At 49.9% G+C, this 26,236-nt stretch overlaps 1 protein-coding gene and 1 long non-coding RNA gene across 5 annotated transcripts in view; one reads left to right on the forward strand and one right to left on the reverse strand.

Moving 5' to 3' along the window:
• The window catches only part of Slc11a2 (solute carrier family 11 member 2), a 34,798-nt gene extending 14,411 nt beyond the window's left edge, over window positions 1-20,387 (reverse strand). The window contains exons 1-9 of one of the 4 annotated variants that reach the window (XM_076556844.1): window positions 20,196-20,387; window positions 9,461-9,532; window positions 7,434-7,582; window positions 6,841-6,966; window positions 5,073-5,192; window positions 2,832-2,938; window positions 2,327-2,397; window positions 2,158-2,225; window positions 481-636 (exon numbers count right to left, since the gene is read on the reverse strand). In XM_076556844.1, the coding sequence (XP_076412959.1) occupies window positions 481-636; window positions 2,158-2,225; window positions 2,327-2,397; window positions 2,832-2,938; window positions 5,073-5,192; window positions 6,841-6,966; window positions 7,434-7,582; window positions 9,461-9,532; window positions 20,196-20,247 (921 nt within the window). In that variant the 5' untranslated portion in view covers window positions 20,248-20,387. Of the gene's footprint in view, window positions 1-480; window positions 637-2,157; window positions 2,226-2,326; window positions 2,398-2,831; window positions 2,939-5,072; window positions 5,193-6,840; window positions 6,967-7,433; window positions 7,583-9,460; window positions 9,533-18,589; window positions 18,636-19,051; window positions 19,204-19,988; window positions 20,013-20,195 lie in introns of those variants that run through there. The other 3 variants (XM_076556843.1, XM_006981913.4, XM_076556845.1) reach the window with 3 other exon arrangements.
• LOC121824529 (uncharacterized) lies at window positions 17,879-25,509 on the forward strand. Its single transcript, XR_013046587.1, has 4 exons — window positions 17,879-18,571; window positions 19,425-20,047; window positions 24,806-24,868; window positions 25,200-25,509. It is a non-coding gene; the product is annotated as an uncharacterized LOC121824529 (long non-coding RNA).
• Window positions 25,510-26,236: the final 727 nt, after the last annotated feature.

The raw sequence follows: 26,236 nt of genomic DNA on the forward strand, positions 1-26,236 counted from the left end.
CCACCGATGCGGAGCCTCTTTGTAACAACTCAGAACTTTGGAGTCAGCTAAAGATTAAGAGGGCAAACCACTGACCAGCTGAAACAGGAGATCTCGGCTCACTAAGCTAGACTCCCAGCCTCGGACAACACCGCACCTTTGGGGGAGCCAGCAGCCTGCTGACTACAGAGCTCCCACAGACTGATGAATCTCAGCCCTAAGGCTACTGGACTGACTGCCAAGTGTGAACTATCTCAGCAAAGGAACGACTGACTTACCAGGAAAGCCCTCCTTCCCCCCGGACCTCAAGGCTTCCAGACCTTTCAGGAAGAACACTAGCCTGGAATTTCGAGGGTCACTTTTCCTGGTCACTTTGGTGATAAATACAGACCAGGCAGCCTTAAAAACACTGTGCTCCTGCAGAGCTCTAGTTACAGACTAAGTCTGCATCCCTGTACTGAGAGGAAAAACCCCACAACCGATACACACGGCCCCGCTCACCTTGACTAAGGCAGAATGCAGGTACATGTTGTGTGGCATGATGACCGCTCCCACGATGCCCACAGCCTGCTCAATCTGTGGAGTGCTGCAGCCTGAACAGGACGGCACGAACATGCCCCTGAGCACTTGGCTCTGGCTGGGCTTCACTGTAACATACTACACACAACATAACAGCTATTAGCCTCCACTGCACCATGGAGGAGGAGACCAGCCCAGGATACTGGCTCCTTCCCTCCATCACCCTCTAACAACTGCCTGGAACAGGAACATCGAATCATCAACAGGCACTCGCCTAGTATCCGTAAGGCCCGCGTTTAACCAGTGGGAACAAGGGGCTGCTGTCGTCTGAAGGTGAGCTGTCTGCCACGGGCTCGGGACTGGACCCACGCCCCATGTGGCTGTACTGTTGGGGATGTGGTGGGAACTTTGGCAGTTGAAGCCTCCCTGGAGGAAGCGGACCAATGGGGACAAGTCCTCCTGGTCCTAGCCATGTCCTGCACCTCTGTGCTTCTGTCTGCACTGAGGTAGAGTCTCCCACACCACAACTCCTGCCGCCAGGGAATTCTGCCCAAGGAACTGCGGACCAGAGCGAGCTGAAGCCCTAGCTAAGTAGCCCCTCAGCCTCCTGTTACTCTCCTCCAGTATTTTGGTTACAATTACCGAAGATAACCAATACCAGGGTTTGTCGCCAGGAGTCAGAGGATTCAGGACTGTCTAGTCTGACTATCGGACACGGTACTGAAAATGTGCACCACAGATCTGCAGAGCACACGGTGCTCTGAGGAACACACCCGCTAAAGGGCTTGCTGTTATCTGCGGCACTGTAACGCTGATACAGAGCCGAGAACAGTCCAGTCCTGGAGCCACTCCTCACAATGCTGGCCACCTGCTCATCGAAGAACCACCTCTGCTTGCCACCCGTGTGCAAGGAGTGGCCATTCCTTAGCACCGCTCACCCAGACGTCCTCCTGGCTCAGGATTTCTCCCGCAAGCCTCGGCACAGCCTGAAAAATCTGCTCATAGACTAGATCTCTTTTTAATGTTTAGGCAGGTCTGTACGTAGAAACCAGTTTATAACAACTGGACATAAAAAATTGCAAATAATGGTATTGATCCCCAGCGATGGGCAAGGCACAAGCCAGGAAAATAATCAATCACCTATTACTCCTCAACAGTTTTTGTCTCACTCCTTAGCCCTGGCTGGCCTGGAACTCTCTGGGTAGATCAAGCTGGGCTCAAACTCAGAGACTGGCCTGCCTCTATTTAGTAGCTGGTATTACAGGCCTGCACCACCAGCTGGCTGAGCACAGCTGTAGTCAATGGATGTCAGCTCTGAGGAGCACAAACAGAACTGCTTTGAGTTAGCAGTCGCCAATAACCCTCCTGTCTGCCCCACTCCAAAGCCGCTCTGCTGTCAGGGGAATGTAGGACAAAAATGTTGGCCCCGAAAGGTCTCGTCATTTCTGGCCCCACAGAAAATCTCTATAGGCCTTCCTGCACCTGAGTCCTTGCCATAGACTACATTCCTTCAAAAGCAGCCCAGAAGGACACTGGCTTTTTGTGGATTCAATACAATCAGACAATTCTGGAATTACTGTTGCTTTCTACAATAAAAGATTACAAACGAAACAATGAAACTCTGTTTTAAATAGGTAACCAACAGCCTGGAGCACTTGCCTCATATCCAAATGTGAGGGCCATAATAGTGATGAGAAACCCAAAAAATGCTTCCAGCTTCCGCAAGCCTAAGGGGAAAGGCAGCAGTGAGCCCGGCGGAGAGAGACTTCCCCAGCCCCGTGCCTGAAGCCAGTGGCTCTGATCCACCCGTCTGTCCCACTGTCCTTACCATATTTGTCCAAAAAGAGAAACACGAAGGTATCTGCGATGGTGATGAGAACTCCACCCCACAGGGGAACCCTAGGTTCGAGAAGAAACGGAAACTAAAGACCATGACAACACTCTCTTCACTTCTGGTCCAACACAGAAACCCCAGGAAAGCTAGGGCCTGGAGCCACAGTGGCGGGAAGCCTCGCCACAGTGGCCGGGAAACAGCTCATTAAAGGCCGTCCACTGACTCCCCCTGGAACCTACTGCTCACATGGTAGGACACACAGCCAAAAGCATGGGTCGGGTGCAGTGATCAGCAGCCTCCCTTACAAAGGAGGGACTGTCTGTCCACTGAAATCAAGTGTGACATCACGGGCCTGGGAGACGCAGAGACTGTCTGCCGGGGAAGCCGCAGCGGCTCTGCACAGGCTGAACCTTGGATGCTGAAAATGAGCTGCTTTTCATGTTCACCCTGTCTTTGAATCCAGCTCAATACTGACAGTGTTCTAGAGGGAAGTCCCCACCTTCCTACAGAGAGAAGATTGATGGCGATGGCGGAGCCAATGACTTCCTGCATATCAGAACCGATGATAGCCAACTCCACCATCAGCCACAGGATGATCCGTGGGACCTACAAAGCAAACAGTGGTTCTTATCATTCATCTGGAAGAACTGCCTCCTTCCTTTGGAATTCTGATTTTGGCACAGACCAAGACAGCCTTACATAAGTCCCCAGACTCGAGAGAAACACCAGAACTCAGCCCCAGACAGCGTAGGAAAGTGAGCTTCCTGTGGGAGACTGTGAACCAAGGTGAGGTGGCAGCCCAGCTCACTTTGTCCTCCTCAATCCTTGAGAAGAATAGGATTCCTAGTCATTACTTTCCACTTATGCTCTTGCCTAAAAACAACCAAAAAGTTTCAGGGGAAAATAAGCCAGGAGGTGGTGGTGGCACACACCTTTAATCCCAGCACTTGGAGGCAGAGATAGGCAGATAGATCTCTGTGAGTTCAAGGTCAGCCTAGTCTACTACAGAGGGAGATCCAGGACAGCCAGATAATAATATGCAAACAAGAAAAAAAGATATACGCAAAAACATTTGGGATAAGGGGCTAGAAAGAGGGCTGAGGACTAAAAGCACACACTGCTCTTGCAGAAGACACGAGACTGGATCTCAACTCCCAGCACCCACGTCAGGCGTCTCACAGCTCCTGCAAGTCCAGTTCCGGGCCCCGAAGCACTCACATGCACATATCCAAACACACACACATGATTTTAAAAACTGAAAATAAACCTCTCTTTTTTAAAAGTGTTCACGGTAAACTAGCTGAGCACAGATGGAATAGAGTAAACCAGGAAACTAAATCTAGACCAACAGAGGAGGAGAAAACAGACGCAGTTCATGCTGGCTACTGCCTCCGGACACTCACTACCCCAAAAGCTTCTGCACAAACAGGTTTACTGTGCACAAGAGAAAGATACTAAGGGAATTGTAAAACAGCAACACTTGCTCAGAAGTTGGAAAAATCATTTCTTTTTTTTTTTTTTTTTTTTGGTTTTTCGAGACAGGGTTTCTCTGTGTAGCTTTGCGCCTTTTCCTGGAACTCACTTGGTAGTCCAGGCTGGCCTCGAACTCACAGAGATCCGCCTGGCTCTGCCTCCCAAGTGCTGGGATTAAAGGCGTGCGCCACCACCGCCCGGCACGGAAAAATCATTTCTATTTACCACACGTGGTGGCACATGCCTACAACACCTGTACTCAGGAACTCCTGCAGGATGACCAAGAGTTCAAGAACATCCTAGGAGGGAGGAGGGAGGAGGGAGAGGGAGAGGGAGAGAACTAACCAACCAGCCTAGGAGAATAGAAAAGAAAAACACAAAACCTCTATGTTCACAATCAGAAATGAGACTAAACATTTAGGGCATACCCAAGGGAGGCCTGTTTCACAGCTACAAATGAAGCTAACTTAAAAATGTTTTTCAGGCTGGAGAGATGGCTCAGAGGTTAAGAGCACTGGCTGCTCTTCCAGAGGTCGTGAGTTCAATTCCCAGCAACCACATGGTGGCTCACAACCATCTGTAATGAGATCTGGCACACAGGCAGAACACTATATACATAATAAATAAATTTTTAAAAAAGGGATTTAAAAAAGTGTTTTTCAGCCAAGACAGAGTGGTTCACTCTCTAAGGCACCTGTCAAGCATACGTGAAGGCCTGAGTTTTGTCCTCAGCACCCCTGCAGAAAGTCTTCCAACAAAGGCCATTCCCATTCAGGTGGCCACTAAGAAAGGTAAGATACTTAGAAGGAAGCTCTAGGGACAGAGTGAACTGAAGACAATCAGCAAATCCAAAGATCCTACCACATATACCTTGTAAAAACATCTTCAAAGTGACGGTGACATCAGACAAATAAGGGGGATTGGTAAATGCTGACTCATGCAGAATCTCCGTAAGGAAACCGGTGTCTGCCTGTAATTCTCGGACTTGAGGGGTAGAAACAATGATTAGCACTCAAGGCCATCTTTGGCCAAATACAGAGTTCAATGTTAGCCTGGGCAACATGAGCATATCTCAAAACAACAACAAAAAAGTGAGTCCTGTGTTGGACTCTGAAGGAGGACATGGCTGACAGGACTCCGTGTTGGACTCTGAAGGAGGACCTGGTACTTCTAGTTTCAGGGACACTGACCCACTCCTCCACTGGTTCAATCCAGACCCACGGATTCCTGCAGGAAACAGACGAGCAGGCCGATGCACGCCACTCACCTTGGGATACTGACGGTGACACACTTCAGCAAGATGCAAGCCGGTGACCACTCCGAGTCGAGCTGCCAGGCGCTGGAGCAGCAGCCCCACGATGGTGGCCAGCAGGAGCACCCAGAGCAACTACAGAGAACGACACCCCAACACTTGTTAGGCAATCAAGGCCTTTTGCCTGGTTGTCTGGGAAACAGCTCAGTCAGGACAAAGCCAGGTCAGGGACACAGTTCCACGTTCTGCATCAGCTTCTACATATGACCTGCCAGGCAACTGGCATCTTTCTGGCCCTCAGTTTCTCCTCTAGTGTTTCTTCTAAGGAAATTATGTGGCTAAAACAAGATCAGTGGTGACACATGCCTTTAATCCCAGCACTTGGGAGGCAGAGGCAGGTGGATCTCTGTGAGTTCGAGGCCAGCCTGGTCTACAGAGTGAGTTTTAGGACAACCAGGGCTACATAGAGAAACCCTGTCTTGAAAAACCAAACAAACCAGTAGAAGAGACCACACACAAGGACTGTTCATGCAAGTATCACTGCCGATGAAGACTGTGTATGCTGGGATGATGAGGGAGGCGTGGCAATCTGAATGAGAATGGCCATGGGCTCCTAAGTTTAGGAGGATCAGAAAGTGTGGTCTTGTTGGGGGTGTGTCAGGGCCCTCCTGCCATTCCCAGTGTCCTCTCTGCTTCCTGTCTGGGGATCGAGATGTGCTCAGCTGTTCCTGCTGCCCACACCTTTGCTCCACCATCATGGATCTTTAAACCCCCGAACACTGTCAGCCCAGAGAAAAGGCGTCGTTTTGTTTTGTAAGTGGTCTTGAGACCGTGTTGAGACAGGAGGTGAGAGACGCCGGGCCCCGGACTCCTCGGCCATGCAATCAAAAGTCTTTAGAGAACACATAACTAGCAGCCTGTTTATCAGAAGCTATACCAGTAACCTAGCCAACCGATACCTACTTTACACTTGCTCTTAGCTGAAAGGCCAAGAAGCGATTGGATGAATAACACACGTGGTGAAAACCACATGATAACCAAGAACTACTTTTTACTGGTCCATCACTTCAAGAAAAACTGCCCCACCAGAAGTGACCAGCCACACAGCATCGCAAGCAATCACAACATGAGCTCACAAGAGCACCGGTTGCTAACACGGAAGTACAGCACACACAACAGCTAACTGTATATGATTAGGAGTTAACATCACATCTTACATTTGCTTTTATTTCTCTCAACTGAGAACAGCTCCAGCGTGAACTGTGTGCGTGCAGAGGATGGGGTACATTTTAACCTTTATGCGGTAGATCTTCATATATCCTGGGATAGTAAATTATAAAACAGATTATTATCTCAGTCGGGCATGGTGGTGTACACCTTTAATTCTAGCACTTGGAAGACAGAGGACAGCCTAGTCTACATAGTAAGTTCCAGGACAGCAATAGATTATTATCTGTATATATTTTATTCATTTATGACATACCTAACTTTTAAATTTTCAGTATTCTAAGCCATGCACCCCATCTGTGGTTTTCACAAGTTGCTGCTAACATAGAAAGACCTACATGTAAGCAGACATGCACTGTTCAAACCTATGTTGTTCAGGTAGAGCCCGAGTCTACTCCGCAAGAGCAGGAAAAGGCTGTCAGAGTGTAATGAGTGCTCAAAAGGACGGGGTAGCATGCCAAGGCCCTCAAGTCTATCCTCAGCCACAACAGTGACAGTAACAACAACAACAACAATGAAAACGTGTTACTCAGCTGGGGTAAAACTGGATGCTCACCTTAAATCCAGCCACTGCTCCAGACTGCAAATCAGATTCGATGTTTCCTGGATCCAGGTAGGCGATGCTCATAAGAAAGCCAGGTCCCGTGAATGCCCAGAGTTTACGAAAGCTGAAACAAGAGTACTGCAAGAGAGAGAGGAAAAGCAGCCTGAGTGTCACCTCTTCTAATGAATGTCTCCATTATTTTGTCACATGTCAGGGGTATCACCAGCTGCACGGGATCAGGGGCAGTGCACATGCGCACGGTCCACATCCAGCTCATCTACATTTTACCAGCAAGATGGCCGCTTCTCTCAGTGACAGCACTTCCTTTACCTGCTCTCCATCAGCAACTAAAGTACCACAGCACCTTTGTGCCCACCCCCTACCCACACTGGAGCCACACTGGAGAAAGGACAACACACAAAACCCATCCTTCCAAAAGTTAAAAAATGCTCACTGACACCACTAGGCACCTTTCCACAGAGGCTTGCTCATCCTGATGATGGCAGAGACTGGCTGCCAACACGAGACTGGAGGTTGTCAGCGAGAGGTGGGGGCTGCAGAGCTTTCCCAGGACACAGGGTCCCCTACAAGGGACCGTCACTAACCTCCTCCTCAGGAATGGGGATCTTCTCATCAAAGTAGGTGGTGAAGGGGTCCTCTGAGTCCCCAGTGGACTGTGGGAGGGAGGAGTTACTGTAGGCGGGGTTGATGGTACTAAGACTGGCAGAGTCTCCATGGTCTCCAGAAGCGCCATCTGTGTTAACATAACGAAGTCCACTAATGAGCAATCAAAGCTCTCCCCTTGGTGGAGAACTAGCCCTTGTCCGGTACATGCTCCCTCATCACTGAGCAACAGCTTTAGACCCAAAATTAATTATCTTACACCTGCACACACAACAGACCAGCCTGGCTTTATCCTAAACAGTTTGCACATGTGTATGCACATGAATACTTATTTAGAGACAGGTCTCAGGCTGGTTTGTGCTGAGGATGACTCTGAACTTGATCCTTTTGCATCCACTTCCCCAGTGCTGGGATACAGTCACATGCCACCATACCTGGTTTTATGTAGTGCTGAGGACTGGACCCAGGGCTTCATGCATGCTAGGCAAGCTCTCTATAACTGAGTTAGATCCGTAGCCCAAAAAATTAAATATTTTTACAGGGTAATATACGCACAAGCTGACTGATACAATCCTGCAACCCTAACTCTTAGAAACTAAGGAGAGAAGATTGAGATTTCCAGGTCAGCCTGGGCTACACAGCCAGACCCTATCTCAAAGGACAGAAAAGGCAGCTCAAAAGCCTCCAACTGCTCTCTCCATCTTGGATCGGTTTAACCTAATATTTTATACTCATCCCTGGCCCCAACTCATCCCCGTAACTCCTCTCAGACCCATGCCCTGCCTCCTCCCAATCTCGTGTCCTCCCTGGACCAGTTCCGACACTGATCATCGTAGTTATCTCATTCTACATCTCTACACCCACTTGATTGACTTTATGTGCTTTGGTGTGAGGGTGTCACGTACCCTGGAACTATGAAGGTGTGAGCTGCCATGTGGGTGCTGGAAATTGAACCTGGGTCCTCTGGTAGAGCAGCCAGTGCTCTTAACCTCTGAGCCATCTCTCTAGCAGCCCCCCCCCCCCCCCCCCCCCGCAACTTGATAATTTTTAGAATCACTTCATTTTTCTTTACGAACACTGACATGCTTTAAAGGCTAAATCAAAAGGATCACAAGTTTGAGGTCAGCCTGGGCTACAATTTAACAAGACTTTGCCTTAAAACAAACAAGCAATTCATACCTACGACTCGACATTGATGAACTAGACCCACTAGTAACTCAGGATCCTACTCTAAAAGACCGTCCCATCATCCAGCAGGACTCGCTCTAAGAAGCATCCCTGGGTCCCACAGCTCCACCAGCCTCACACAGTAAGTGACAGTAGAGCAAACTGTCAAGCAGGAAGCAGGAGTCCTGACTAAGGCCTCACGCAGGACTGAAGGGCTGGTGGTCACGGGTGTCTGCCGGCGCCCTTGTGACAGCATGGCTCACAGCAGCCTGAGAGCAGCGTTTCCCTGAAGTCTGCATTTTACAGTTAATCTTGAATGCAAGGGGGAAGGCCTGGCAGACGAGGGCTAGTCCAGCAGAAGCACACAAAGTCCACTGAGCTGCAGACATCACATGGCTAGGGTGAACCACAAAACGCTCTTCTCTTTCCCATAAGTCCCTACAACCAACCACACAACGCAGAGCTCTGGTTTTCCTTTCTAGGAAGCTGGTGTGGGCAATCAGAGCAGAAGCCCAGACTCAGAAGGACCCTGTGTCTGCTGCACACACATCTGAAACACTGGCAGACAGATGCAGTGAGCACACTGGAGGTCACTGCCCAGTCTGGGAATGACACTGTCCTTGCAAGCATCACTGCACTAGAAACCAAACCAGCGAGTCACAACGCAGCTGGCAGTCAGAAATGAGACCGGAGGCAGAATTCTATGATCACAAACTCATTTCATTCACAGCCTGTCACCAGAGAGCCTGCTGGCTGTACTTCGTAGGACAGATTAGAGGGACAGCCTGCCACTGACTAAAGCCCAAGCCCATGCAGACAGAGACATGAAGCTCTAAGTTACCATCCGGCGTCTTTTCTTCAGGATCCAACACCATGGTAGATACCTGAGTGTCTGTGTTCTTAGAATAGGATTCTGTAAGAGAAAAGAAAGGTGAGGAATTAGCAAGAACAGAACTAACACTTCGTCACTGTATGGCTGAACCCTGGTATGAAAGGAACAATCTCCCTACTCAATTAGCTAACCCGGAAATAATTACAGCTTTCAGAACAGGATTAAGAGGCATTAACAAAAACAATAAAAGGTGAGGTCAGGAAGACGGCGGTGAGACTGGGAGCTGGCCAGCCTCAAGGAGCCTGTGTGTGTGCACCCGCCTCAGTGCTGGGGTCCAGACAGCACCAGAACCACACTCAACAGCTCCAAACTCATGTGGGTCCCTGTGTGTGCACAGCAGATGAACCAGCCAACAAATCTGTTTGGTTTTGGTTGTTGTTTTGAATTTTTGAGACAGGGTTTTTCTGTGTAGCCCTGGCTGTCTTGGAATTCGCTTTGTAGACAGGCTGGCCTCGAACTCACAGAGATCTGCCTGCCTCGGCTGAGATTAAAGATGTGCACCACCACACCCAGCTCCCATCAAATCTGTTTTCATATGCACTAACAGGCTGCCAATCAACAAATCTTTGCCTCAATATCAACCCAATATTAGCCCAAATTAGCCCAAAATACCTCACTATTAAGCCAAATATCTAACACCAGAATAATCTCCTTCAAAATTCACATTTTTTTTTTTTTTTTTTTTTTTTTTTTTTTTTTTTTTTTTTTGGTTTTTCGAGACAGGGTTTCTCTGTGTAGCTTTGCGCCTTTCCTGGAACTCGCTTTGGAGACCAGGCTGGCCTCGAACTCACAGAGATCCGCCTGCCTCTGCCTCCCGAGTGCTGGGATTAAAGGCGTGCGCCACCACCGCCCGGCAAAATTCACATTTTTTTAAAGAACAGAAAGGTTTATAGTAACAAAATTTGGAAGACGGGGGAAGGATAGGGAAATCAAGATCATCATCTTTATAACCACAAAAATGAACAGAAAATAAAGGAAAGGAATCTAGAACTCTCTGGCCTATCCAACAAATTAAACTCATGACTCAGTTTTGTGGAAGGGCATGGAAGGGGCCTGTCAAGTGGAGGGCCACTATTCCCCAGAAGGAAAACTAAAGGAAGTTCCAGTCTTGCTCTGAAAACTGGGAGAAGCTAGTCACGGCAGTAGCCTGCCTTGTGGACTGCGGGAATGCTGAGGCACCAGCAAGGCTGGGCCCCACCCGGGAAGCAGTGCTTCTCTGGGTACCGGTGGCATTTCGAGGTGCAGCTGGGGACTGGGGAGCATTACCGAGCTGACACGGTAGTCTATCCACAGCACACTGGCGGCTTGGCTGCACTACAAAGACTGAACTTTTTTTTTAAACATTTATTTTATTTTTTTCTGGGGTTGGGCATGGGTGCCACATAACTCCCAGGAGTTGGCTCCCTTCTTCCACTATGTGGGACCCTGGATGAACTCGGGTCTTTAGGCTTGGCAACAGGTGCCTTTACTTTCCAAGAGGCAACTCACAGCCCTCAAAAGCTGAACTTTCCAACTTTGGATCTACGTTCTATGTAATTGTTATCTCAGTAGACTCCAAATATACAGCGAGAGGAAGTTACCGCTGACACCTACCTCCTCCCACAAACCCCCAAAGTGCTGGCCCTGCTGAAGGGGTGGAGTCTCCTTCCTTGCTGAAGCACCTGTCTCCTCTTATCCAGTAACCCCTCCTACCTGAACAGCCCTCCACCTTAGTTCTTGGATATTCTTTATGAACCAACATAGTCTACCTTATGAATTCCGTCATCTAGACCCAAAAGGGGGCTCCGGGGTTCACCTGCCTTCTGGGTATAAACACACCATCACCGGTTAATTTAAGAAGCACCGTCTTTCCCTCAACAGTCAGCAGGGTCCAGCACTTTCCTGCAACAGACAACTAGCCCTGTCTCTCTGGTCAGCCCACAGACCCATTAGCACCCATCAATCCAGCCTCCTCCACCGTCTGCGGGCACTCACGCATCTGAGCACTGCCCTGGGCTCCGATCAGTGTGGCTCGGTGACCTTTAACTTTGTCTGTGAATAAGGCAAGACACCGTTATCCTACCCACAAGAAAGAAATAAGAAACTACAAGTCACACCAGGCAATGAGCTCTCACAAGAAAAGGAACTTGGACCACGAGGAACCAGCAAACTTCACACAGTGCCTCAGTGAGCTTTGAGTCACGTGTTATAAGGAGTCCTTCCGTATTCTCTGTTCAGTTCCGAGAACTGTCACCCAGACTGACTAAATCAGATTGCTTCCGTAATGAGGGCTGATATCCTGTTTAAGAATATTCAGTGCATGGAATATACTTGAAAGAGATTTTTGATATCCAAAGCAGGTTTTTAAAAGTTATATTTAAGGGTCGGGGACTTAGCTCAGTGGTAGAGCGCTTGCCTAGCCAGCGTAAGGCCCTGGGTTCGGTCCTCAGCTCCGGAAAAAAGTTATGTTTAAAAAGGAAAGTAAGCCTGACAGTGGTGGCGCATGCCTTTAATCCCAGCACTCGGGAGGCAGAGCCAGGTGATCTCTGTGAGTTCGAGGCCAGCCTGGGCTACCAAGTGAGTTCCAGGACAGGCGCAAAGCTACACAGAGAAACCCTGTCTCGAAAACACCAAAAAAAAAAAAAAAAAAAAAAAAAAAAAAAAAAAAAAAAAAAAACCAGAAAGAAAAAAAAAAAAGAAAGTAGGCCATCGAGACAGCTCAGTGGGTAAAGGTTCCTGCTGCCAAGCCTGATGACCTGAGTTCAATCCCCCAGAATCCACATGGGGAAAGATCAACTCTCCACCCCTACAGGCTGTCCTCTGACCTCCCCACACTCAATGTGCCAACCACACACACACAGGGTTTTACACTGAAGCGGGGTTGACCTGGAACTGAGACACTGATTACACCTCAGCTTCCCAACTCAGCAGGGTTAAAGTTCTGACGTTACTAGCAGCATTCTAAGACAGAAAGCCAACAAAACACAGGCACCTGCTCTTTAGTCTTAGGCACACTCTGCTGAAGAGAAGAGATTCGACAGTACAGTCTTCCATCACAAGCTCCACGGTTCACATGCCTGCAGGATGCACTAGGGCGGAGAGGGAGGGGCACTTGGTGCACGAGGAGAGGAACAGCGGCTTTGCCCTCCAGGACCATTACACACACACACACACACACACACACACACACACACACACACACACACACACCGTCAGTCATCTCACTGCATCAAGGGGAAGACGCAGCCTTAGAACACAGGCAGGGGCTGGAGAGATGGCTTCAGTGGTTAATAGACCATCTGTTCTTCCAAAGGACCTGGGTTCAATTCCCAGCTCCCACATGGTAACTCATAACTCTCTGTAACTCCATTTCCAGGGGAACCAACATCCTCATACATAAAGGCAAAAAAAAACAAGGCACATTAAAGAACTAATAAAATATGTTAGCCAGGCGGTGGTGGTGGCGCACGCCTTTAATCCCAGCACTGAGGCAGAGGCCGGTTGGTCCCTGAGTTCAAAGCCAGCCTGGTCTACAGAATGAGTTCCAGGACAGCAAGGGTTGCACAGAGAAACTTTGTCTCAAAAAGAAAAAAAGGAAAGAAAAGGCAGCCGTTGAGGGCTGGTGGGGTGGCTCAGCTGGTGAAGGTGCGTGCCCCAAGGCCACCTGAATGCCATCCTAGGAGCCACATGGCAGACAGTGGAAAAATGGAACTGACTGCTGCAAGTTTCCACACTCTCCTTCTCTCTCTCTCTCTCTCTCTCTCTCTCTCTCTCTCTCTCTCTCTCTCCTCTCCCTCTCCCTCTCTCCTCTTTTCTGTCTCTCTCTCTCTCTCTCTCTCTCTCTCTCTCTCTCTCTCTCTCTCTCTCACAGAGATAGATAGATAGATAGATAGATAGATAAATAAATAGATAAAAAATGTTTAAGAAGAGAATTTAGGGAAAGAAAGAAAAGGCAGTTAGGGGCCAGGTTTGGTGGTTCACACCTATAGTCCTAGTACTTGGAAAGTGGAGGCAGGAAAATCATGAGTTCAAAACCAGCCTCAGCTACACAGCAAATTGCAGACCAGAAGAGCAGAAAGGAGGGAGAGGCAGGTCAGATGGAGGTGAGTGCTGAGCTCACTTCCATCTGGTTTGGCAACAAAACCTGCTCACCAGGTACTGTATTGTTGTAGGTAGCAGCGAGGCTCCAACCCAGGTGCCCCAGCGACATACAGCGCCAGGCCCCATTAATTTTCTCAAACGTAAAGCTTCTGTAGTCTATCAGAGCCTTTCAGTCCCGCTCACTGGGGACATTCTGTCAAACAATCCGACAGAAGTCTGAGTGGGTAATCGCTCTGTGCTGTCTCCCGGGCAGGCACGACAGACAGCCTAAAGCTCAACTTACTCCTCCTCTGCCTCAGTGTCCACACAGTGGTTCAGACGGTGACACGGTGACACGCTGATTCCCCTCCTTTCCAGAGAGCCATTTCCTGATTCTAGCAAGTACCCCTCAGCACCCACTGCTTAGCACTGGTTTGTCTTCTGAGGAGGTGAGAACATCTACTCCCTGGTATTCTCCTTACAATTCTTCTGCTTCTTTAATAAGAAACTTCGATTACCTTAAAAATCACACACGGTCAGGAGCATTCAGCATTCAGGAGGCAGAGGCAGGAGGACAACCAGGTTTAAGGCCACCTGATCGACACAGCAAGTTCCAGCTCAGCTAGGGCCACATAGTAATATCCTAGCTTAAAATAAAAGGACTGGAGAGATAGATCAATACTGCTGCTCTTCCAGAGAACCCAGGTTCAGTTCCTAGAACCCAGATAGCAGCTCACAACTGTCTGTAACTCCAAGTCCAGGGGATCCAACACCATCACACAGACATACATGCAGGAAAAACACCAATTCACTTAAAAATCAATCACTAAAAAAATAAACAAAATAAAGTATGAAATACTAAATATATGTACAACTCTAACAAACCATTTTTTCCTTGTGTTGAAAAAAGGCTTGAGTTTAAATTAAAACAGTGGTTTCTTGTATTTGTCCCTAAAAGGAGGTAAAGGTATTCATAGCCATCTCATTAATTTTAAGGTATAGAAGAAAGTTTATCATCTACCCCCCATACTGGGGAGAGAAGGGGGGTTGTTTGTATACAGTCTAAATCTCCCCACCTCCCAAGTCACAACGTACAAAATATGAAGTAATACAAATCCAGAAATGGCACACAAGTGTTTAAAGACCTTCTTGTACATTTACTTATGTGTGTGTGTGATGGCAGTGTGCACCTGTGGAGGTCAGTTCTAGTTCTACCTTGAGGGCTCTGAAGATCAAACAGCCTGGCGCTGATCAAAATGCCTCCCTTTCAAACACTCAGAACAACGGCCTGTAACCACAGCATTCGGAGGCTGAGGCAGGTGAGTCACAAGTTCAAGGTCAACCTGAAGCTGCTTAGTAAAATTCTATCTCAGAAAGGTGAGTAGGAGCAACAAATGAGAACATAAAGATTCCAAATCTTGCCAGGAGGTGGTGGCGGGCGGCGCATGGCGCACGCCTTTAGTCTCAGCATTCAGGAGGCAGAAGCAGGTGGATCTCTGTGAGTTCAAGGCCAGCCAGGGCTACACAAAGAAACCCTGTCTTGAAAAAATAAACAAATAAACAAACAAAAAAATGACCTTAAAACTATAATCCACCCTATGGACCTGGGTTCCACATAATGCCTTTAATTCCACACAACACGCCCCACTCATAAAGTATAAACAGTGCTCCTATTACACAAAGTCACTATACCTGAATCAGGGCCGGCTTTCTCTCTGACACAATGGCCATTGAGACACTAGCTGAGATAGTACTTTGCTAACTTCGAATGCCACAGTAATCTATCTCTCCTCCTACTTGTCTTGCCCAAGAACTACAATCACAACTCAACACCCAGCATGCCGCCTCTCACCTGAGTTTGACTTTTCAGTTCTCTTTGAGATTTACAGAAAAACCTACTGGGGTAAGGGTGGAGGGAAGGGGGTGGGAGGGGGCAGCCTCACGCAGTCTTTAATCCCAGCACTCAGGGAGGTAGAGGCAGGCTGGGTGAGTTCCAGGTCAGTGTGACTGACATAGCGAGTGCTGAGACAGGCAGGACTACATAGAAAGACTCTGCCTCAAACCAGCAAAGGCAAGACGCCCCAGCACGTGACTGACGCCTGCTTGTAACTCCAGCTTTCAAAATGCTAAAGGAAGAAGCTAAGAGTTCCAAGCCGTCTAAGACAGCCAGATCCTGTCTGGAAACACACACACACACACACACACACTCACTCACACACACACACACACAAGGGAGGGATGGAGAGGAGGGAGGAGAGGAGAGCAGAGAAAGATCTGGGGAGTGGAACACAGCTGATAATGAAGCCTGCTTGGGTGTCAGCGAAGATAAGAACAGGGAAAATGTGGCCCAGCTGTCAAGTGCTGATCTGTTAGACAAAAGTATTATTTGTCAACCATGACTAAGAAACAAGGGCCTGAGGCTGAAGAGATGGCTTGAGGGTTAAGAGCACTCACTGCTCTTCCAGAAAAACTGAGCACAATTCCTAGCACCTACGTCAGATGGCTCACACTGTCTGTAACTCCGACTCCTGGAGATCTGACACCTCTCACGTGCACACACCCCTACAGACACAGGCACAGTCACATGGCGGGATGTATGCGTGCGCACAAATAATTAAAAATAATACAACAAATCTTTAAAGAAAAAAAGAAAGGACAGTGGTAGGGCAGGCCGGGCACACGCTCACGGGGGGTGGGCAGGCCGGGCACACGCTCGTGGGGGGTGGGAAGGCCGGGCACACGCTCGTGGGGGGTGGGCAGGCCGGGCACACGCTCGTGGGGGGTGGGCAGGCCGGGCACACGCTCGTGGGGGTGGGCAGGCCGGGCACATGCTCATGAGAACTATTCCTTTTCTCTGCTCGCAGAGTTCACCTTCCGGATTGCTGACTAGACCACGGTTTACTCTGCCCTCCTCTACCTTGGCCTTTGTTCTTCCAACTCTGACAGGGTAAGCTTCCTGTAAACTTCCTTCTAACCACAGCTTTACAACAGTGCTTCCCGTGGTGGGGGGACAATCTGGTCACCTGGCCTGACACCTTCATCCTGTGAACAACTTCAAAGGCCCTCTCTTAGGGAAGAAAAAGGAAGAAATCTATCAAAAGCATATCATCTACCGGCCATTACCCAAAAATACTTTGTCCAAGTCTTTTTTTTTTTTTTCCCCACTTACTTATATACTTATATAGTTTTCCTCCAGGAAATCTGAAAGATTTTTTTTGTTTTGTTAGAGCACATCTAGCCCATTTACCCTAACGGCATCACCTTCAACACTGACCTCCTGTTCTTAGAAGAAAAATCATGTGTCAAGTCAGACAAACATGTAAGAGATTCCTCAGCCTTGGACGCTTCCTTCTGCTCTTTGGAACCTGATAAATTTTTAATAATTAACTTGTAGCCTTCTCCTCTCATTACATATGAATTTGAACACATGACAACCTAAAGAAGTATTGAACTGTTTTTTTTTTTTGGTTTTTCAAGACAGGGTTTCTCTGTGTAGCTTTGTGCCTTTCCTGGATCTCACTCTGTAGACCAGGCTGGCCTTGAACTCAGAGATCCGCCTGCCTCTGCCTCCCGAGTACTGGGATTAAAGGTGTGTGCCACCACTGCCCAGTGGGGCATGCTTTGTAAACTGTGCTTTTCCATAAATAGTTCCTTATTTAGTGATGGGCTCCCAACAATGTTGCTAAGCGACTGAGAAAGACTTCTTTTGAACTCCTGGGGTCTCCCAACCACACCAACAGGAATTAAGAGGGATTTAAGGCTCATACAAAGATGTACTGGCATAGCAGAAAACGATAGCCTCTGACTGACAAGGCGGCACCGAACCAGGCTCTGGGCTGCAAAGTCAAACAGAAAAAAACATCCTACTTTGTGAATACAATTTTCACTGAGTGACTACTGAACCAAAGCTGCCCACCAGCTCTGCCCAGTAACAGAGCGGAATCTCGGAGTCACATCCAGCTTCCCTGTTCCTTCACAACAGGTGCAGCCAGGATGCTCAGGAATTCCCCTTCTGAGTCCCACAGGCCTTCCGGAAACACGAGAGAGCCTGTGTGCTGCAGTCACCGCCTTTTAGGTGCTTGTCCAAAATAAACTCTTAATCCAAGCAAGGCTGAGAATGAAGATTGTAGCAAAAAACACTGGCGAAATCAAGGTTATATTTACTAACACAGCTACTGCAGAAACTAGCCTAAAACGTTATTTTCCAACCTCATTTAATAAACTAAGCAGAAGCCAGGCCTGAGTGGTAAATGCTTGTGACTGATCTCAGCACAGAGGCAGAAGGATGGCTGGAGGCCGACCTGGTCAACATATCAAGTTCCAGAGCAGTTAGACACATATAGCAAGATCTAGTCTCAGAGAGAAAAGACGAGGATTAAGAAGCAGCCCTCTGCACAGCGCCTGTCTTCGCCTGTAATTACTGCGCTTTCAGACTAATAATATGGCTGGAAAGCACTGGCCTGGGGGATCTTTGGCAACAGCCTGAAGGATTCCGAGCAAAGACGCCTGAGAAGGTCAAAGCCTTGGGTAACAGCAGGTGCGAGCGGGCAGTAATAAAAGCACCTGGTGGCAGGGGACCGGCCTAAGTGATTTTCGTGTATTAACTAATTTAACACCAACCACCTGGAAGATCCCGCCATCCACCCCACCCTAAGTGTGCGGAGCACAAGAACGCCCAAGCAGCCTGAACGGAACATTAACACAGCCAAGAAGTGATGGAGATGCCCCGGCGGACGGCCAGCCTCCCGTGGCTCCCCCACGGCTCACACAGAAGCTCCCAGAAGCCCCTGGGCCCTGGCCAGCTCTCCCTCCATATGTTTGCTCTTGATGCCTTAAATCGCATCGCGATAAAGCAAAGGACAACGGAGTGTCTCCATAGCACACAGAGGAAAGCCAGCTTCTGTCCTGAGGACGCCCTTCCAAATAGTCCGATGTACCCACGAAGTCCTGCACCAGGGACCCGACCCGGACAAAGAACCCAAAGGAGCGGTGTCACATAAAGTGAGCTTTGAAAAGTACCGGGGCTAGGAAGCCGCTGGGAAGGGGCGCACCCATCGCGTGCAAGGCGTCCCCGAAAGAGGCCCGGAAGGCGCGAGGACCCCGGCTGCACTCAACCCGGCGGCCCGAGGCCCTCGGGCCGACAGCGCAGCCCCGCCGGCGGCGGCGGCCGCGGGGCTGACAGGGCGCTGAGCTGCGGGAGGCCGCGCGCGGGCAGGCGGACCCCAGGGCTCCCCCTCCGCGGGGCGCGCCCGGTCTGCGCACCCCCGACGCGGGGCGCGTCCGGTCGGGCCGGCCCCGGGGAGGGGCGGTGGTCCGGCGTCCCAGGTCGCGGGGCAAGGCCGAGGCCCGTGACCGCCAGCGCCGGTGCCGGCGCCGGAGCCCTCCGTGTCTCCCCGGGGTCCGGGGCTCCCGCCCGCCCGCCCGCTCGCTCGCACACAGCGGAACGCTGTGACCCCCGACCCCGCCAGCACCTCGGCTTACCGGCTCGCCCACCGCCTGACACGCCGCGCCGGTGCCTCCATATCCCAGAAGCCAGCACCTAGCGGGTCAACCTCCTGCCCTCCCGCGATTGGCTGGCAGGGCGGGAGCCCCACTTCCTGATTGGCTGGACTCCCGCAGCGGCCGGGCTGCGTGGCGGGCGGACTGGGCGCGGAGGCTCCGCCCACCCATGCTGGATCTGGGGGCGGGGTCCGCTGGGGAGGCGGAGCCTGTGGGGGCGGGGTCGAGCCGGAGGCGTGGCCCGGCTCCAGCCCTGCAGTGCAAACCTACCGCGTTCCTCAGGTAGGCGACTCCCCAGCCCGGGAATGCTAGGGACCTTTAAATTTTTGTCATAGTTCCCGCCATCTTTTTTTAGGTCACTACAAGCCTGTTTCCTCCTAAGAGATGATGACCTCGAGATACAGCTACAACCGGTAATAAGGCACCACGGCAGTCCCTTTTCTTCTGGCTGCTCGGGCCAAGAACACCCCACGTCTGGGAGGAACCGCGGCACCTGGACCAGCGGAGCCAGTTCGGCCGCATCAGTGGTTCTCCTTCCAAGCCTCTCAGGGAGCTTTTCTCCATCCCACCTAGCTGTGTCTTCTCCCCACACCCTGTCCTGCCTGCCCCAAAGCAGTCCCGCTCCATCCCCGGCCTCACACCCCAGCCTCCTTCTCTGTAATACATGGCCTGACAAGTCCCCCAACTTCCCCCCAAGTTCTAAGAGCTACCAAAACCTTTTTTTTTTCCCCTCCCGATTTCCCCTACTGGCTACAGCAGTAGAGACGACAGCGCTGTTTCCTTCATGTAGAAACTGCGGTGAGAAATGTAAGAACGGAGATAGGAAGAAAGCACAAACCCACAAAACAAACAAACAAACAAACATATGATGACAACCAAAGCAAACTCGGGACAAAAGGGAAAAGCCAGACTTCCACACCCTGGCAAGGGCTGCTGCTTTCCACAGAGTGGTCTCCTGAAAGAAGAGAAAACGCACAGGTTAGTTCTGGACCATCGCCCTCTAGCCCAGCACCTCTCCTCTGGGACCCTCGGTTGCCTCTAGGAAAAGAAAAGGGTCGGGGCTGTTTGTGTCAGCTTCCAGGTGTGCTCGGCTGGCCCGCGTCCCCGCCACTGGCTGCCCACTCACTTAGCTCACAGTTGGGAGCAGGTGCTGCTGCACTCGGCTGCCTCTTCCCCATGGTGCAGAACTGGTTTGGCTAATCCTGGAGCCTCGCAGCCTCTATATATGCGGACTAGTGCGCCTCCCTTGGTTAGAAACGAGACTTGAGGTAGGTCCAGACTGAGGAAAAACTTCAAACCGCACCCTCCGAAGCATAATCAAATTTCATCTTTGACCGGCCATGAAAGGGAAGCGCTGTATTTCTGCCACTCCTAGTTATTAATAATATTAATTGAGTTCAAGTTTTCTTCTGAGATTTCATTTCTGAGCCATTCCGAAGGGCAGGACCTAGAGGCAATGGGCGCTGGTGGCTGAAATGGGTGGGTGGAGGGAACTGCTTTCCTCTGGCCGCCACTCCCTCCCCTGGGAGTCAAGCTGGTTCGGGGACTAGGACTCTGCCCCTCTGAGACGGGAGGTAAAACCAATTAACCCAAAGCCTGACAGTTCGCATGTATTTTCCACGTAGTACGTGCAATACTGATGCAATTATGAGGCGTCTCAAAGTTATAGGTGGAAATGCCGCCTGGTCTATTCTCCAGATCTGAAGGAGCCGAGGGCATGAGCTGGTCAATCAGTGATCAGGAGGCAGACAACAAAGTGAGGCAGATCAGAACTTAGTACCCGATGGAAAAGAAAAGAGGCCTGAGGCAGCAAAACAGAAATCTAGGGCAGGAATTTCTCGGTGTGGAAGGAGGGGAGCTTGAGGCATGGGGGAAATTTGCCTCCTGGAAACAACTGAGACTATCTAAGAATAAATGGAAAGAAACGCAGTTGGCTCAAATTGCCAAGCAAGGCTGCACGGTGAAGCATGGCAATGCTAGGAACCAGGGATTTTCTGAGCAGCACCCGGATGAAAGCCCCGGTGCTGGGCTCGCTCAGCCTACCTTAAGATGCGATCTGCTCCCAATCCTACTTGCTATCAGACCGTCCCCCAAGGCACAGTTGCCTCTGCAGATTAAGCCCGGGACAAGTTGTCCTCCTCATAAATGGTACCTCATAAAAAGTACCCATCCATGAAATAAAATTTGGCAGAGAAAAGATTTGAATTTATGATTTCTGAAAGGAGACGCCGGCCCAAGGACATGGCTGAATGGTAGAATGCTCCCCACCGTGTGTGGGGCTCTGGGTCCCATCGATTTACACACATAAATAAATAAATAAATAATCATGCCAGTCATGGAAATAAATAAATAAATAAATAAATAATCATGCCAGTCATGGAAATAAATAATAAAAAATCATGCCAGTCATGGTGATGTGCGCCTTTAATCCCAGAAAAGGTAGAGATGGATAGATCTCTGAATTTGAGCTAGCCTGGTCTACAGAGCACAGCCAGGGCTACACAGAGAAACCTTTCTGTCTTGGAAAAAAACAAGCAACCAAAACAGAAAAGTCAAGAAAGCAGTAATGGGTTTTACGGAACAATCTTCAGGCTTTTCTTCCAACATACTAACTGAACTCTTTTCTATATACACTGTTTCACACTTGACAAACACCCATCAATCCTCACAAAATCGTGAGGCAGGAACTATTATCTTCAGTTGGAAGATTAATCAGTAATTTACGAGGGTTAAGTAATGTGCCTAAAAGACACATGGTTAGCCAGCAAAGCTAGACTGCAAACATAACTCCTGTAGATCTGGCAGCCCGCACTCAGTGCCGGCTCCGTCTTGTGTACTCTCCACTCTCTTCCATTGACATCTAGCTCAAAGACATCACCAAGTGGGTCACGTGACAACAGTGAGAACACTTTTCTGCATAGATGGCAGTAGCTATGGGCAGCATTTGTTAATAGGGCTCCCCCATCCCACAAGAGTCAGGGTTTCTGTGTAGCCCTGGCTGTCCTGGAACCTGCTCTGTAGACCAGGCTGGTCTTGAGATCACAGAGATCTGCCTGCCTCTGCCTCTGCCTCTTGAGAGCTGGGATTAAAGGCTTGTGCTGTCACCAAAACCGCCACCGCTACTATGCCGCCCGCCGCCGCCGCCGCCGCCGCCGCCACCACCACCACCACCACCACCACCCTGGCCATGCCCAGCTCTTAATATGGATTTAAAAAAGAAAAAAAAAAGGCTTTATTTTAATCATGTGTATAATGTGTAAAAATCCCTAAAGAATTCTATTATGTGTATACACGTGTGTCTGTGTGTGCATGAGTCTGGACAGTGCCTGCAGAGGACGCCTAACTCCCTGGAATTGCTCACTGTGGGCGCTGGAAACTAGCCTGGGTCCTCTGGAAGAGCAGTCTCTCCAGCCCAGTGTGAACCTTATTGCATGTACCTTTTATTTAAGGGGTCCTTTCTAAGTTTTCCATCTACACACTCCAAGTGGTTTTTTGTTTTGTTTTGTTTTTGTTTTTTCATGCTTTTATTTTCTCTATGACTTTCTAAAATTAGCAACTATAGCCATTGACCATTTTTTTCCCTGAGACAGGGTTTCTCTTGTGTAGCTTTGCGCCTTCCCTGGAACTCACTTTGTAGCCCAGGTTGGCCTCAAACTCACAGAGATCCACCTGCCTCTGCCTCCCGAGTGCTGGGATTAAAGGCGTGTGCCACCACTGCCCAGCTGCCTTTGACCTTTACCTGGAAAATTCTTCAGGGTTCCTCAAAATACCCATGGGGCCAAAGAGATAATAGCTCAGCAGGAAGTGTTTGCAGTGAAAGCTGGATGACCTGAGTTTGAGCCTAGGAACTCATATAAAGGCAGAAACCGAGAACAAACTCCCCAGTATTGTCTCTGACCTCCACACATGCACACCATACACCCCAATACAATAGTAATATATACATTTAAAAAGCAACCTAAGCTGGGTGGTGGTGGCGGCAGCCCATGCCTTTAATCCCAGTACTTGGAAGGCAGAGCAAGGCGGATCTCTGTGAGTTTGAGGTCAACCTGGTCTACAGAGCGAGATTCAGAACAGGCACCAAAACTACACAGAGAAACGCCCCCCCCCCCAAAAAAAATCAGCTCTTAAGTCAGGTGGTGGTGGCGGCGGCGGCGGCGGCGGCGGCGGCGGCGGCGGCGGCGGCGGCGGCGGCGGCGGCGGCGGCGGCGGCGGCGGCGGCGGCGGCGGCGGCGGCGGCGCACGCCTTTAATCCCAGTACTTGGGAGGCAGAGGCCGGTGGATCTCTGTGAGTTGGAGACCAACCAGCCTGGTCTACAGAGTGAGACCCAGGACAGCCAGGGCTACACAGAGAAACCCTGTTTCAAAACAGAACAAACCAACAAAAGCAGCTCTGGGATTGTCCTCTGAGTTCTCTCGGCGGCCGCCGGGCTGGCCACATTAATGACTCTTAAATTCCATTTGCTACCTGAGCATGGGGAGCCCGGGGTGAACGTACAGCGAGAGTGAAGGTGTAGCATTGACAAGGACCCCAAGGCCTCAGACCCACGGGAGGTGGCAAAGCTCCCTCGGGTCCCTGTGGGAATGTTGACTGAACAGACAGAAAGCTGGAGGCTCACAGAGACTGCTCCCCTGCAGAAACCTCCCACCTAGCCAGCTAACCTGGCCTTTCCTCCTCTGCTTAGGTAATCATCAAGCTGAGGTTCTGGGCTGCTGCACAGCTGGTGGTGTGTCAGAGCTGCCCACTCAATCCAGCTGTGTCTGTGTGTCTGCTCTTTAGTCCCTTGTGGCACCTGTCAGGTTCCCAGGACCAAGCCATGCAGGACTTCTAAGCACTTCTCGTTCTGCCTAACAAATTAACTCATTTTATAAACATTTCCTGAGAACCTAGGCTCCCAGCACAGGGGGAAAGCTACACACACATTAAGTGGTAATAGAAGCTCAGGGCATCACTGATTATTGTTTTTGTGCTTTTTCTCCCAATAAGTTGAGCTTTCAGTGGAGAAGATTGAGCTACATGAGTCGTCACACACCTTTGATCTCAGTCTGGAAATCATTGTGTAGAAACTCACTTTATAGACCAGGCTGGCCCCCAGCTCACGGAGATCCACCTCCTGACCTCTGCCTCCTGAGTGCTGGGACTGAAGCTGTGTGCCCGCACATGGCTGTGACGGACTTACTGTTCCAGTGCTGCTGGCAGATGGCCTCCGGGTGTCTGGTCCCAACCCATTCCTCACAGCCTGCCTCCAGTGGGAATGGTCCTACACAGTTCAACTGCTCCTGACCAGTCTTGCTTCCTTCCATTCCCTCATTACCAATCCCGAGTTTTCTTCCTAATAAGCTTCCTGCGGGCACGGTCTTGGGGTTGGCTCCCTATGACTTCTTCCAGTGACTCAAGATCAGCGCTAGCTGGAACAGTGACCTGCACTCACTCTTCATCTGCTTCTCCACCCTTTGTGACATTCTGGAAATCCCTCTTTGAAATGAGATCGTTGAGTCCATCTACAGCAGAACCCCGACTTTTGCCATATGTGCATCCAAGATGCCTAAGTGTTCCTCTTCTAGCTGTGCTTCTGACTGCCACCATCCTGTGCCTCTGGCTGCACCCCTGGATGCCACCAACCATCCTGTGCCTCTGGCTGCCCCCCCCTTCCTATTTCTTTGCTGCTTCTCCTCTGCTCCTCACATGGAGGCATTCTTTAGGCTTGACTCATAGTCCTCTTCTGATTTCCACAGTGTCTACACCAGCCCTAGAGACCTTCCAGGCAAAGGATGAAGCTGTAGAAAGAACATCTTAAGGTAAGACTGAGCTGAATTCCAAGTCAGTCTGTTTCTTACATGTGTTTCTTTGCTTTCTATGAGATAGGTTCTCATGTAGCCAAGGTTGGTCTTGAACTCCTGACATAGATGAGGCTGACCTTGAACTCGTGATCCTCCAACCTTCACCTCCCAAGTGCTAGTCTAGAGTGGCATGCTTATGCACCGTGGCTAGTTTGCTTCGTTTCTCCATCTGTAGGGAGTGGATACCTCATGGGGATGGTTTTAGTTTTCAGATACTCCAGTGTGGTTTCTATGCTCTGGCCAGGGTTCACTGGGATAAGTCCTTACTCTTGGGTATCATGTCTCTTAGACACTCCTACCGCAGAGCATCCTTCCATGACCCCAGCACCTGCAGAAAGCTGTCCTAGAACACGGTACTGTGTCCTGCCTGCCCCCAACACCAGCCATGGATCAACTGCAATGCTCAGCACTCCTCTCTCCACACCAGCCCTCTGCTCTGCATACCACTGCATCCTTGGGGAAGATGCTGAGGCTCCCTTCCTAACCACAGCTCTCCTTCACCTCTGCGGTGATGGCTCCAGAATGCCACACTGCGGCTTCTCTCAGGAGAAGCAATAGCCCATGCGCAATCCTTTTCTTCCCAGATCTCCAGCTTCCGTCCACACTGACACATCCCAGGTGATCCGCTGCGCACACACCAGCCGGTTCTTAGCATTTCCCCGGTCTCCTGTCTCTAAGTGTCAAGCCTGTAAGTTCTCACAGGGTCCTCTTCCTCCTTCATATCAAATAATGCCAGCCACTAATACTCTGTCCTAACGAGACCAGTTTTCTTCTCCATTCCCATCGTTCCCTTCTTCCCTTAGAGTTTCTATGGCTGTGATGAACACCACGCCCAAACAAACTTGGGGAGGAAAGGGTTTATTTCAGCTTATAACTCTCAGGTCACACTCTAGCACCAAGGGAAGTCAGGGCAGGAACTTGAAGCAGGAGCTGATACAGAGAAGTGCTATTTACTGACTTGTTCCTCCCGGCTTGTTCAGTGGCCCTTCCCCATCAATCATTAATCCAGAAAATGCCTTACAGACTGGCCTACAGGCAATCTGATGGAGGCGTTTTGTCAACTGAGATTTCTCTTCCCAGATAACTCTAACTTGTGTCAAGTGGACAAAAGCGAACCAGGACACTGCTCTTAATGACTGAAATGTCTCTTTGATCAGCTTATCTCCCTTACCCATTTAGAAAGGTTTAGTGGTTCCCAAATCGCTTACAGAGAGAAGGAAGAGATGTGAGCTCACAGTGAATGCCTGTTTCCTGAAAATGTGTGTGCATTGGGGTGGGGGTGGGCGTGTTACATTTTTTTTTTGACAAGTTCTCACTATTCAGTTC

This window comes from Peromyscus maniculatus, chromosome 20 (genome assembly GCF_049852395.1).
Source record: "Peromyscus maniculatus bairdii isolate BWxNUB_F1_BW_parent chromosome 20, HU_Pman_BW_mat_3.1, whole genome shotgun sequence".
Lineage (NCBI taxonomy): Eukaryota > Metazoa > Chordata > Mammalia > Rodentia > Cricetidae > Peromyscus > Peromyscus maniculatus.